A 15294-nucleotide genomic window follows, 5' to 3' on the forward strand; every position below is an offset into this window, starting at 1 on the left:
AGATTAAGATGCATTTTCACAATTTCTTCCTAAGCTTCAATGATTTGGACAGCTTTTTCTCTAGAGGGCATTTGTAGGTTTCCCCTCAGCTTTCACATAAAGAGCCTAAAGGAACACAAACCTATAAACTGGTTTGTAGCAAGTGTGAGTGCTTCTTATCTCACATGAAAGGGCAGTGATGCTTGGCACGGTCTTTGTGGGTTTTCTTTGCTTTTACTTGGTGGAATAACATGTTTCTGCTTTTCACAGGAGGAGTCAAGGAGTCAAGAAGGCAATTTCCTTTCCTCTGAGGGGACATGACTGATCTATTTCAAGAGGCAAACTAGTACTGTTCTGTGCTGTCTTCTAATGTTCAGTCTAATTTTCCATAAATATTTGAGCACTCTTTCAGCTATTGTGGCTGTGTGGCTGGGTTTGTATCACTTTTCCTAGAGATATTTTAGATGAAAGTATGCATCACTTTAGAAAGTAAATAGTCCTAATGGAGTAAAAATAATCTCCTGAACCACATGGTTCATCATCCCCATTTCAGATGACTTGCTTTTCCCCCCTGCTCTATAAAATTGTATTGACATTAGTTTACGGGGAGAGAGAAGCAGTAACTTATCATTGCTCCTGTGCAGGTTCTTCTGCTTGGTGCGAAGTAAGTTTTTCTTTCCATAAAACACTTGACACAGCAGATAGAATGTCTTAGACTTCTTTCACTCTGAATTTTTCATTTTCCAAAACTAAAGTTAGCATTCTATTTTTATTTTTCCTGGTAGTTTTAAAACTTTTTAAAAAATCTGTGTAGAAGTAGTTTTATAATGCTGGTACAATGGGCATGTTGGGTTTGCCCATCTCTGCCAGTTGAGCTATTTATTTAGTTAGTTATTTATTTTGCGTTACGTGGGCCTCTCACTTTTGTGGCCTCTCCCGTTGCAGAGCACAGGCTCCGGATGCGCAGGCTCAGCGGCCATGGCTCACGGGCCCAGCCGCTCTGCGGCATGTGGGATCTTCCCAGACCGGGGCACGAACCCGTGTCCCCTGCTTCGGCAGGCGGATTCTCAACCACTGCGCCACCAGGGAAGCCCGTGTTGGGCTATTTTTAAAAATTCATTTCTATATGTCTTCTAGATGATACTGAAAGGTCATTCAAGGTCATTTTTTTGCCACTCTTCTTCTGTATCACCATTTCCACTATTCTTTCCTTTCCTTTCCAAGGCATCCCCTGTCCCTGGGTCCTCCCGAGGCCCTAGTAATGGCCTCCTGGCTATAGCATGAGGATGCAGAGCCTTTCTGCTCTGTCCTTTACATCTTGGAGACCGTAGAGATGAAGGACTTTGCAGGAGGGACTAGAAGGAGGGCTCTAAAATTCTGCATACTCAGAATAAATGGGTCTAAGGAGATTTTTAAAAATTATCTAAATATTATGGTCCCTTTAGCCCAGAAGATATTTTCATTTAAATCAGAAATCTTCCCTCGGGGACCCCAAATAGTTTAAAGTACAACACAGTAAGTAAGAGGTTGGAAATGATCAATAAATGCAGAGAAAGGGAACCTAGCCCATTTCATCATTTGATTGTGGAAGGTGTTGATGTTGATTTCTCGTTATGTCTACGTAACCACTGGAAACCACAGAAGTGCTTGCTGTATTACAGCCTCATTTGGGTACAGTCATATTTTCTTTTGTGTTTGTTCCAGGGAAGATGGTGGATTTTCCAGGATACAGTCTGTCTGGTGTAATTGCCTCCTTCTTCTTTGTACTGCTCAGCATGAAGCAGTCAGGTAGGATGCTCTTCTTCCCTTTACTGAGTATTCGAGTGTCTCAGAGGTCCAGTCTGGGTGCAGAGTTCTAAATTCAAAAGCGCTAGTACAATATTAAGAGTGGGGTTTCAGGGGTCCAATCACCTGTGTTATAAAAAGGGCTCCTCCACCTCCAGCTGCGTTACCTTTGGAAAGTTACTTGAATACCTTCTGCCTTCGTTTTCTCCTCTTTATGATAAGAATAACAACCTACCTAACATCTCATAGCTTAGCACAGCCTTTAAGATTAAATCAGGCTGTACAGAGAAAACACTTGAATCAGTACCTGGAACACAGTAAGTCATCCATTCTCCTGCTTCTATTTAGGACAACACTTCTGGGGTGAGAAAAAAGTGGCTGCTTCTTACCATAAATTAAACAGCATAAAAGTACTTGGAAATAAGAAACTAGAAGGAGACTTCTAAGAAATGGGCTTGGAAATCTCAGTAGCTGAATTCTGTTGGTCAAAATATTGTACCTTGAAAAGGGATTGTGAAAATTCAGTGTCAGTGGGTAATATCAGAGCCCCAAGGAAAATGCAGGATTGCAAAGTGGGAAAAAACACTGGATAGGACATCAGAAGACACAGGCTCCAGACTGAGGCTGTCAGAAACTCTAAGATGTGGTGAGGCTGCCCTCCCTGCTATGGGATGCACCTTCCTAACCTGTAAAAGAAGTCACCCAGATGGTATGACTTCAGTTCTAGCTTTATATTCAGATTCCATCAACACAATGCAAGCAGATGTCTACCTGTGTTCCATAGTGACCTTTTGAGCACCATCTACTTGATGTTGAGCAGCAACTAAACGAGATGAAGTTCCTTCTTAGGAGGGTTGGATGTGCACAAAGTGCAAATGGCCCTGGAGCATTTTAGGATGAGAAAAAACATCATATACATGACATAGGAAATTATTAAGCATAGGAACATACAGAATTATTAAACAGCTCTTCAATTTGCAGGTAAAGAAGACGTCAAACATGACTTAAAATTTTATTGGAAGGCTTGAACTCTTTATACTAATCACTGCCCTTTTTTTCTTTTTTTTATTGTTGGTTTTTTTTTAACACGGAGTATAGTTGCTTTACAATGTTGTGTTAGTTTCTGTTGTACAACAAAGAGAATCAGCTGTAAGTATACATCTATCCCCTCCCTCTTGGACCTCCCTCCCACCCCATCCCCCCCATCCCACCCATCTAGGTCACCACAGAGCACGGAGCTGAGCTCACTGTGCTCTACAGCAGGCTCCCACTAGCTCTCTCTTTTACACATGGTAGTGCATATATGTCAATCCTAATCTCCCAGTTCGTCCCACCCTATCCTTCCCCACTGTGTCCACATGTCCATTCTCTACATCTGCATCTCTCTTCTTGCCCTGCAAATAGGTTCATCTGCACCATTTTTCTAGATTCCACATATATGCATTAATATACGATATTTGTTTTTCTTTCTGACTTACTTCACTTATCACTACCTTTAATCCACCACAAAATGTTCTTGCAAAAACTGCATTTTACATAGCCTCAGTAACTGGAGTCTTGCCTGGTCCAGACAAAAACAAAACGAAACAAAACAAAGCAAAACAAACCCAGTTCGTTACATAGGACAAGGCAGAAACAATTCTGAGAAGCTGAAAAATCTATTGAATAAATCTATTATCTAAATTTTAGGAAAAGTGATTACAATGTCAGTCACCGAAGTGAAATTACTAACTAGAAAATAAATCACTGTAAAATATGAAATAAATCACTAACTAATAAAGTTCCCAATTAAAAAATCAATTTACACATCAACTTATTTGAGAATAAAAGCAACCCAGAGGTGGTGGTTTTCAAATCTTAAAGATGAAGAAATTGAGATTGCAAATCTCAAAATCTCGTCGAGAATAATGGATTTGCCCCCGAATCACACAGCTGGTAAGTAATAGATTTAGCACTCACACTAAAATTTTTGAACTGCGTGTTATTTTCGGTACACAAGATTGTCTCTGTACAACCAAACATGCAAATCATAATGCTGGGTTTCTCTAAAACATTGCAAATAAAACTTTCCCTTCTCCAGGTGCCTCCATTTTCATAGAGTAGACATCCCAAAGCAGTCATATTGCTCCTCCAGTTGGCATTTCCCGGTTTCTCTTTGTCACTCTTTTGTAGATGACTTTAGAGTGACTGGTTCTGCCCATCCTCCCCTGGTCATGGTCGGGGAAGATGCCCTACTAACCTGTCAGCTCCTCCCCAAGAGGACCACGATGCACATGGAGGTGAGGTGGTACCGCTCAGAGTTCAGCGCACCTGTGTTTTTGCATCGGGATGGAGCTGAGGTGCCGGAGATGAAGATGGAGGAGTACAGAGGCCGGGTAGAGTGGATAGAGGACAATGTTAATGAGGGAAGTGTGGCTCTGAAGATACACAACATCCGGCCATCTGATCATGGGCAGTACTGGTGCCATTTCCAAGAGGGAAACTATTGGGGAGAAACAAGCTTGCTGCTCAAAGTAGCAGGTGAGTATCTCAGAAAAGACATAGGGTCTCCGAAGGAGAAGTATATTAATTTGTGTTAAGCTTAGTTCCAATTGAAGAATTCTCTTCGAATCATCAAGTCAATTGCTCCTGTCCAGTCCTCCATCCTGATTCATTTGGAGGCAGGTGGTTCTGAAATCTTTAAAGTGAACTCACCAACAATTCCCCCACATTTAACTTACACAGTTTTGACTCTTCTTGAGGATTATTTAACACTGATGACATGTAAACTCTAGCAGTTTTGCTGAGGCAAGAATTCTTGCCATATAGGCTAGTGCGCAAGGGCAAGTCAATTGCTGGGTGAGCGACCCTAGCGGACTGCCCCGCATCCGTGTTCTCTACTCAGCCTCAAGTACACAGTCACTGAGATGTGAACACATTGTTTCTTTGTGTAACGCCGCCTCAAGTTAGAAAGCTAGTGATGAGACTAAGAGGTTAAGAACATGGTGCTTTTGTGGAGATTACTGTATACTAGTGTTCAGTGAATTGGGGATTCACAGATGCTTTGGGGACATACCCATTGTGAGTGACAAGGGTCTGCATGATGTTTTTGTGTTAGCAGTGTAGGACAGAGTCAGAAGAAGGGAACAACTGAAGAAAGGATGTCTCTGTGGAGAAACAAATACCTGAAAAGTAAACTATCGTATGGTTCCCTGGCAGGAATAACTCCTCCATGTGCTAAAGAAAAAATCAGGCAAATCCATTTGCCTTATCGGGGAAATAGTTCTCTGGAGCTGTTAACATCTCTGGCTGATGTGACCTCTTTCTGTTCCCTAACACATTTTGTCTCAACACCTATGTATGATTATTAATGTTATTATGTTCAAATTGATTCAAGATGGGTGAAAGAATCCACATACTTCTGAGACGTGGAGGGCACGTACTAAGGCATTACACTATCAAGGACATTTGAAAAGAAACCATGCATTTTCTAAGGCTCTAGGTGAAGAAAATGGGTCTCTGTCCCCAGCAAGTGATAGAGACAGAACTACCATCTATGGAAAATATAATCCTCTGTGTTTGGGCTTGAGAGTTGTGTTGAATAGAGAAAGAATTTCATGATTATATAAAACTGGGATGTCTTGAAAACATTTCCCCATGGAATGGAATATTTAGATACATAAACTCAACATGAAGCTTCCTGTTTTACATAACCCAGATTATCTATCTGCACCCCAAGTTCACAACCACCAACAAAAGAAATGAGAAGAATATTCTCCCTGGAAATGATGTCTCACTTTATTTTAAATATTCTATTTAATTGGAGTCAAGATATTATCCAACAAATCAAAGTGCCTGACACAATAATATTAAGATGAAAAAGGCAGAGTCTGTGGCATGAGGGAGTTCATGAGTAAATTTTAGCACATCTTAGTTTGCAGTGCTAGAGACACAAGCAAAATGTTATTAAGAGAAAGTCCCTTTAAGAGAAAGTCCCTTTCTCTTATTTTCCTGTCTGGGTCTGAATAAAAATACTGCTCATATGCTAAAATTTAAGGATCCAGATTGGGGTATAAATAAAGTGTATGTGAACTCCAGTTTGAATGGGAAGAGGACTTTGGGCCACCTTTTGCTCCCCAGAACCTTGAACTTCTGCTCTCTCCCTATGAGCAATGTCATTGGACTCCCAGCCTCTGTGATTTGGGCCTCCATGGGCTTCTGGACTCAGCGCTCTGTCTTTCCACCACAGGTCTGGGGTCTGACCCTTACATCCACATGGACGGATCTGTGGAAAGTGGACTCCAGCTTGTGTGCACTGCAAAAGGCTGGTTCCCAGAACCTCAGATTTCTTGGCAAGACATCACAGGAGAAAAGTTGCTGACTATCTCTAAGCATAGCATCCAAGATGAAGATGGATTGTTCTATGTAGAAAGCACTCTTGTGGTCAGGAATGTCTCTACAGAGACTGTGTCCTGCTTTATCCACAGCCCCACACTCACTGAGGAGAGGAGGTCAGACATCTCCATCCCAGGTGAGTGCTCTGCCTCTATAGGACCAAGATGCTCTGATTAGCAGGAAAGTTTGCAGGGAACTGTTCCATAGCACCTAATATTTTTTAATCAAGAAGAATATATAATATTTTGTAATATGCATTAAAAACTATAAAACATTTATGGCTGGAAAGATATACACTATATAGCTATTGTTAATGGCATTCCAGTTTCTTTCAGATTCTGCCTTTTCTTCTTTCTTTATTTTCTTTACTCACAAGTATGTGTTACATTGTAAAGGAAATACAACTATATTCTTTCAACTGAAATGTTTTCTTGTGCTGTATTTGTGCCAGTTACTTCTAGGAGCTTATCATCTGAAGATAATCAGAGATGGAGACAGCTGTTTACATAGCAGCATCTTTATTATAGCCTCATTTATAAATAGCAACAAAAACAACAGCCAAAAACCCAATACAACAGTGCAGTGCTGAGTGCCTTATGTTATGTATAGCACTGATGAAAAATGGTATTTTCAAATAATTTTAATGGTTGAAAATATCCCCTTGATGGACTGCTTAAATGATAAAGATTACATCTATCTATCTATCTGTCTATCATCTATCTATCTATAAATAGATATTTCCAATCATGGAAAGATTATTGGCTTTAAATAACTTAAAATTTCACTAAGACTTTTGGGACACCCTCTACATTTAGATATAAAGAAATAAGTACATAGTTATTCATATAAATGGGTACAGGAAAAAAAGTTAAAATAAATGTTATATGTTAATGTTAAAAGGAACAATACATATATATACATAATTGCAAAACATATACATATACATTTATACATCTCTCAGTTTGAAATTATGGGTGATAATTGTCTATGTCCATACATTTTTATACTTTTCATGCATTTATAAAAAGAATATTATTATTTTTATGAAATAGTTAAATATCGATATGTTAAATATAAGCAGAATCATGGGGTGGTAGAACTGAGAGCATTTTTGTTGTGCAGAGAGAGGGAAAAACAGCTGGACCACCAGGAGGTGGATGGGGAAAAATCATTATTTTTCTACATTTTATTTCTTTCTTATGAATCAAGTGTTTCCATAAAATGTAGAACTTTGGGGGGATTTTTTTGGAAATATTTTCTCTCCTTTCCCTTAGACCAAATTCCTTGATATGTTATTTTCATTCTTTTTCCAGAAAAACTCCAGACAGAGCTGGGTAAGTAGAGGTGGTGGCTCTCACGAGTATACACGAGCCTCTGCCCTCCTCAAGGGAAGGTGGTGCTCCCTGGACTAAGCGTGCCCAGAGAAGGTGACACCTCGTGATCCAGATGAGAAACTGAAGCATGACCTTCCCAAGTCTCACATTTAGTACTAGAGGGGAGGGACCAGCAAAGTGCAGCTTCCTGCAGGCACCCTTGCACCTCGTAACCTGCCACTTTCAGTGTTCATGGGACCCCAATGAGCCTCGGATGCCTAAAATGGGTGCAGACCTAAGCTCTGTCCTTCTGGGTGGGAGGAAAGGGAGTGTGTAGCGCAAGGCAAAGGACAGCTGGCCCGGCTCTGGAGGCCCTAGCGTGAGTTTCTAGTGCGAGGAAGCAGTGCCATCATGATCACGGGCGGTCCTCACCCACCACCTGCAACCTCTGGCCCTGCTTCGGTTTCTGCACCTGCTCTTCACCCCAGTAGGCCTGACCTCATCACTGTCGGGAGGGAGCTGTGACTTTCTTAGATGCAGCCTGGGACCCTGTGCTTGGGGTGATCATTTTCCTTTTTTTTTTTCTCTTTACTTAATAGTAGGACTGCAGGTATAATTTTCCTGTACCCAAGATAAGTGGTTTAAACAGTAAGCAACTGAGTTTTGAACCTCTTTCAGGTTCTCCTTTGTTGCCTTATCATCTTCGTCCCGTTCCTCATTTCTGTGACCTCTTCTCCCAGCCCATAACACCCCCTACCTGCTCGTTTTCTCCTTCCATCAGTACTCTGCTCTCCCTCAAGTCACCTGTTACAGGAATATGTGCTTATGTGGGTGCATGCCTGTGCTTATGTTAGGTGAGTTTAAGCACACTTTAGGAGTTTTTGAGGAAAATTAGGGTGGCGAACACACCCCAATCTCTGTCAGAGTCTAGTGTGACACTTTGGACCCCTTTGGACCATAAAGATAAAGGAAAGGGGCTTGGGACGGTCAAAGGTAACTCCACAGTTTGAGGAGAGTGCACCTCTGCGAGCCTTACCTTCCAAGTCGGGTACCCTCCCACCCAGGTGACATCTGCCTGTGATAGGACGGAAACCTTGGCTGGCAGAGCCTGTTAGGTACAGCTCAGAAAGCCAAGCCAGTGTTTGGGCAGGTTGACCCACGTCTCCGTCCCTTAAGAAAAATTTAAGTGAAGACTCATTTCTCTAAGTTACCTGAACCAAATTGACATGCCCATTGGACCACCTAGCACACAAAATACAATCTGATGTCCTGTTGTTCCTAAGTTGTGCACACCTTCTGGGCCCACATTGAAACAATATGAAAAGACAAAGCTTCCCTGGGTTCCCTGTCAGGAGGAGGGCTGTGCCCTCGGGAGCTTTGAGGGTGAGCTGTTAATAGAGAGTAGAGTAGGAGATTCACAGCTACCTCTGTGTTTTTAGAGCTTGTGAATTAGAGCTCAGAGGCAGCTGGTGAACCGAGATATCCTTAGAAGTCCTGAGAACGAAATCCTAGTTCCCTTCTCTGGTAAATTATGTTGTTGGTTATACAGATAATGACTAAGTTTTTGAAATGGTAATAACGTTCCTGGGACGATGCTAAGTGCTTTTCAGGAATTATTTTCTTTTCTTACAATAATTTAAAGGTGAATAGATTTATCATCATTTTACAGTTGGGAAACAGTCAATTTTAGCTCTTAATTACCAATCTCTGGAAGAGTAATCCAGTTTGAGAGTTGATTTGTACCACAGGTCATGAACAGGAGGAAAAAAAAACCTCATATGGATAACAGAGATGAGAAAACAGTCTGCTTTATTACTATACGATACATGGATGGAGAAAGAGCAGCAAACTACTAGTTCTTTTTTTTTCTTCTGACTCCTACTTTTGTCTTTAGATTTAAACAGATACATATGAAGTAGAGATAATATGTTTTAGGTAAAATTGCAGAACATGCTGGATATAACTGGGAGTCAAATTTTAGCAAGAATAGAATGAAATAATCTGAAAATTAAAATTATGTTGGCAACGAGTTTCCTCTCTAGAGAAGTACCTAGAAGATTTTGGCTAAATACATAATGAGAACATTTTGCCTTTGATCATTGACTCCCCATCCAGACAGTTTACAAATTTATGCTTGTATTTCCTTATAAATGATCATTACACTTCAGCATTAGAATGGTAAAAACATTTGATGGAAAAGGATGACTCTAAATATAGAGTATAATCAGCATGGCCATGACCTGATGAGAACTGAAAGTTGGATCCAGGAAAAGCCAGGAAAGCCCTCAGAGAAAATCTCCATTCTTCATAATGGGAGAATTAAACTCGTCTTTGTGGCCTCTCCCGTTGCGGAGCACAGGCTCCGGACGTGCAGGCTCAGCGGCCATAGCTCACGGGCCCAGCCGCTCCAAGGCATGTGGGATCCTCCCGGACCGGGACACGAACCCGTGTCCCCTGCATCGGCAGGCAGACTTTCAACCACTGCGCCACCAGGGAAGCCCTCCCCAATTCTTGATCTTATAACATTTCTCAAGATCACCTGAGAACATTGACTGGTGTGTGTTTAGAGCCCCACATATGTGGGAGCTTGGGGAACTGAAATATGGTGGCTGGATCTGACTTATAAGGTATTATAAAACAAACTAGGGGAAGGTTTCTTCACATTTCATTACTAAAAAGGCACCTGACTCAGTTTTGTTCCCTCCCCATTATCAAGGTCTAGAGTGGGATTGGCTCCAATGACCTCAAGTCTTATAATCTTAGGTCTCCACTCACACTGCATGGTCATCAAACTCTTTATATGCATTATTTTGTTTAACTCCAGTAAAACCTTATGATTTTGATAGTGATATATTTGTCTTATGGTATAAGCAGCTGAGACATACACAGATTAAGAAGTAGTTTAAGGTTGTGAAAATTTTAAATGATAAAATTTTAATTTGATTTTAATTGCAAAATTATTTTCTTATTGGGCTGTAAACTGAATAAGATTATAGGTAGGGGCTGCAGGTGTGGGTTCAGTTAGTGATAATTTTCAGACAGACATACATCATGGGATGGTTCTGCCTTGAATAGGGACAACGTCTATCCTGATTCCACCAAAACTCTACCTCTCCAAGGGATGACTTTGAACCTCAGGGCTCCCCTGGGATGTCCCTGGGTTCTAAACCCTACTCAAGATGTTCTTACTGATGACACTATTTGCTCCAGTTTGAATCTTTCATTGCATTTTGTCTGCTGTATTTAACAGCTTCCTTAAAAGTGATTGGACCTTCCCATCCCATCCTTGTCAGAGTGGGAGAAGACATACAATTAACCTGTTCCCTGTCCCCAAAGACTGGTGCACAGAGCATGGAGGTGAGGTGGGTGCGATCGCACCGTTATCCTGCTGTTTATGTCTATATGGATGGGGACCATGTGGCTGGAGAGCAGATGGCCGAGTATCGAGGGAGGACTGCATTGGTGAGTGATGCTATCAATGAGGGGAGGCTGACCCTGCAGATAAACAATGCCAGGACTTCAGATGATGGGAAGTACCAGTGCCTTTTCGAAAAAGATGGCGTCTACCAGGAGGCTGATTTGGATCTGAAGATCATAGGTAAGGATTCTAGATAGATGTTTTGAAATCAACATCTGCTCCCACTGCTTTAACTTGCTAGCTCATGGAAAATGTCTCTGGCACCTGAAATTTTCTTAATGTCCATTCACTCATCAAATTTATAGTAAACTCTCCCATGCGCAGGAACTGTAATAAATACATAAAGTCCACAAACCCTAAAGGGCCAGATTTGATTCTTTGTGTGTAGAATTGGTATCCTTCCCAGGATCTCCATAAAGTGGCCATACACCTAGTAAAATGTGAGATTCTTACTCCATAAGTACACAGGACTCATTATTTCAGTGTGTTTTTAAAATTCTGGGCAATATGTAGTTATTAGGAAGCATGATGATTTGAAGGCTAAACTAGATCCACCATATAAGCAAAAATCATAAATATTGACAGTATTGGCAGGACGGAGGAGGAAAGACAAAATCAATCCCTGCATCACGATTTCCCACTGCCTATGTCTGTGGGTGAGAAGTGATTTTCCAAGGTTAGCAAATGCCATTGAGGACATTGTGGAAAATCTACTTATTTCTCTCATTGATGGTGTATTCAAATTAATAAATATGTTTAGAAAACATCCATGAGAGCACATGTTAAAAGTTTTAATGAACTTCACCATTTTCTGCCATTGGACACGTGTATTTATCAGATTTTGTTCTTTGAGGATATTCTCTGTCTTTTTTTTTTTCTTTTCTGGCCATGTGACTCATGACCTACCTGGTCAAAGTTATTTTGTTTCAGGTATAGAAGAAAAAAAATTGCATTTGAAATGTATTGTATCCCTTAATCTGTCCCAGAATGATTTTAGGAACACAAAGCATAAAAATAAAAGTTTGCAAACAAAAGGAAACAAGTAAAGGCTCCAGCTAGTCTCATTCTTGAGTGGAGTATAATTCCCCCCTAAGCTTTGCTTTCTTCTCCAAGCCTCTGAACCCTTCTCTTCCCCCTCTGTGCAATCGCTGACTGTGTAACCACTTGCAGAGACTCTAAATTGCCTTCCTTGATCTCTATTCCCAGGTTTGGGTTCTTCCCCTCGGATCTCCATGGAGGCACTGAAGGGTGGAGAAACAAAGCTGAAGTGCACTTCAGAAGGGTGGTTCCCACAACCCCATGTGCAATGGAGGGACAGGGAAGGAAAGACAATACCGTCAGTTTCCCGGGACCTGATTCAAGGCAGCCAGGGCCTGTTCCATGTGGAGGCATTTCTACTGGTCACAAACAGCTCTGTTGTGAACGTGACCTGCTCCATCAGCAACCCCCTTCTTGGTGAGGAGAAAATAACAACTTTTTCTCCTTCAGGTTAGTGATTCCATGTGCTCCTCTCAGCTTTGGGAAATAAATATGAAGACCAACCCAAACTTACTCATTTTATTGCTTTTCTATTTTTTGTTTTTTATGTTTTGTTTCTGATGAAGTCTCTTGCTATCTCTTGCAAAGCTGGTCTTCAGGACACCTAGATGTGATTCTACTCTTTAGAGTTTCTTCCTGAAATCCCCAACTAAAGCCCGAAGGTTATTTGGTTACATTGTAATCTACTGAATTCCAAGAATTGACTCTATCATCACTATATCTACAATCTCTTTTCTTCTAATGTGAAAACAATGACATCATTTTTTCCCCCTCCTGATGGGTTTTCTTCTGGATTAGAAATTAATTTTCCTTAACACCATCTTCATGGCTGTGGACTCAGTAAATTTATCCTTTTGCCGCCCTCATTATTCCAGTGATTGTGGTGGTATAATTGGAAAAGAGAAGGGGGAGAAGAGTGTGTGTCTGTGTGTCTGTGTGTGTTTCTGAGAGGAGCAAACAGGAAAGCTAGCATAAACCCCCAGCCTCTCCTCAGCCTCTGCAGAGCAGGAAGAAGCAGACCCACTTTCTTCTTGACAGGACTAATTCTCTCCTTCCTCTCCAGTCTAGGAGCTCTCACATGAAAAGAACGATCTTGAAATTTTCCCAGTTTCATGATTTAATGTGATTCTGGGGTTTCCATTTTAGAGCCTGGGATTACTTTTTCATGGACGATACTGCTTATTTGGGGATTGCTTCCTCTTGTTGGTGCTGTAGGCTTGATCTGGAGGAAGAGCTGTAGAAGAGGTAAGTTAGAAAAACAGAAACAGCGTGGAGCACACTTTGTGATGGGAACCTTACTGTACACTTCCCCTAACCCCTCTTTTCAGCAGGCCCTGAAGCACAGAGACATTCGGTGGGTTGTCAGTAATTGATGAGACATGAGAGTCCGTGGCTTACATTCATGTAATTGAGGATCAGTGCTGAAAGAGATCAGTTTACAGTGATAATAGAAGCAAAAGGATTAAAAGACAATAATTTAATCTCCCAGTGCACATTCCCAAGTGATCTAGTTAAGGGAGAGGAAGAAAAAAAGTGGCAAAGCCATCCTTACTTTGAAGTTGAGAGCTGAGACTTAACTGGGATTCTGTTGGCATGAACATTTCACTAAGATCATTACAAATATGGTGACTTGCTTATTGGCTATTGCTGCTCTGCCAGTGAAGGACTTCTCATGTATTGATAGGCTGTTTTGTGTGCCCTAGAAAGTTCTTCCACTTTAAATTTCTTAAGTCATTGTAACTTTTGTTTTCCTGTTTGGATGTTAATATCATGAAATTGATATTTTAAAACATTCCTGTATTGATTATTATCAGAATGGATTTTCTTTCTCTGCAGTGAATGAGACATTGGATCCAAATACAGCTCACTCAGAACTGATCCTTTCTGAGGGAAATGAGCGTGTAGCCCACAGACGGTCACGCAGCCAGACTTCCTACAGAGATCTGACGACCTCCTCACTGCGATGGGCCAGGAGGGGCTCATCTCAGGAAGGTGGTTACAAGAAGCGGAGGTTAGGGACAGGACAGTATGGGTCCTGAGTGTTGCCAAGGACGGTGTCGTGGAGGAGTCATCTTTGCATCAACTGAGAACGGGTTCGGGCAGTGAGTTGCTATGGAAATGAGTACTGGGCCATTTCCTCTCCTCTAAGCCTCTTCTCTCTGAAGATGTCTCTGGGACAGGTTAGAATCTCTCTGGACTACACTTATGGATGTCTCTCCTTCTATAACATGAACAACAAGTACCTTATCTATACCTCACTCCCAATTTTCTTCTCTGAAATTCTGCACCCCCCTTCATTCTTTGGTCCCCTACTGTAGGTTCTCCTGACATGTTCCCTGCACCTAAGAGAGCCCCAGCGACACCTCCAAGGAAAACGATAACCTTGGATTCTGGAAACCAGGATTATATTCTAAGTCCCAGCTCTTTTCTCCTTTCACCAACCGCTTAAAGGGGACTCACACGATCACCCATTTACCTAATCAAGAGGCTTTAACTTTACTCTGGCATCACATCTGACCTGGAGACTGATCCCTTCTGTGACCTATCATATCCCAAGCTCTCTGATATCCTGCCTAAGGATCACAATCTGATATCTGGTGATAAAAGACCCTTAGAATATCCAATGGGAAATGCAATTTAGCCTAGAGGAGGAAGTGCAAGGAATGATCAAATATTTGATCGGTTTCTCTAGGAAGGTGACAATTAGTTATCCAAGTGGGGCTGAGAAAACAAAAAATACGGTTAAAATGAGGTAAAGGAAATACAGCTGAATATAAGGCGAAAAATCTGATCACTAAGACATAATCTTGAAAAATCACATGAAGTGTGTAATTCCTGCACCAGACTTTTTCAGAAAGTTAATTAAGAATGTGGAGTAAGGAAATTTTTCAGAAATTTTAGTCCAAGAGAAAAATGCGTTATGTGTGATGTATATGAAAATATCCGTTTCTGTTTTAGAGTGAAAAAAAGCATACAATTTAAAATTAACAATGATAGAATAAACATAAGCAATAAATGCAACACAAGTAATAAAATGCAAAGGAAATAAAAATATTTTAAAGTCACAATGAATTAAAAGAGAGAAGCCACACATAGGAGAAGAAAGAATGTGAAGAAATAAAGATTTGGAAAAAGTCTTAAAATCTTCTGAAGTGAGAATGAGGAATACCTGCAAATGACAGCCTGCTGCTTTCTAGCAAGGCAGACATGGCGGTTTTAGCTGTCCTTTGAGGATTATTCATCTGCGGCATTCTGGAGTTTTCTCTTTGGGGTCATGATATGTTTTCTCTATTTTTTTTTTAGACAACTCTACTGGAGTATAATTGCTTTACAATGGTGTGTTAGTTTCTGCTTTACAACAAAGTGAATCAGTTATACATATACATG

The 15294-nt window shown here is 41.0% G+C and overlaps 1 protein-coding gene across 1 annotated transcript; it reads left to right on the forward strand.

Annotated features, from left to right (window-relative positions):
• Positions 1-1688: 1688 nt before the first annotated feature.
• On the forward strand, positions 1689-15086 carry BTNL2 (butyrophilin like 2). The gene is made up of 9 exons (XM_059076321.1): positions 1689-1767; positions 3937-4284; positions 5993-6274; positions 7452-7472; positions 10702-11049; positions 12076-12357; positions 13054-13164; positions 14239-14283; positions 15025-15086. The coding sequence occupies exons 1-9, from the start codon at positions 1689-1691 to the stop codon at positions 15084-15086; spliced, it is 1578 nt and encodes a 525-aa protein (XP_058932304.1).
• The last annotated feature ends 208 nt before the right edge of the window (positions 15087-15294 follow it).

The sequence above is a fragment of the Kogia breviceps genome, chromosome 10 (genome assembly GCF_026419965.1).
Source record: "Kogia breviceps isolate mKogBre1 chromosome 10, mKogBre1 haplotype 1, whole genome shotgun sequence".
Taxonomy (NCBI): domain Eukaryota; kingdom Metazoa; phylum Chordata; class Mammalia; order Artiodactyla; family Physeteridae; genus Kogia; species Kogia breviceps.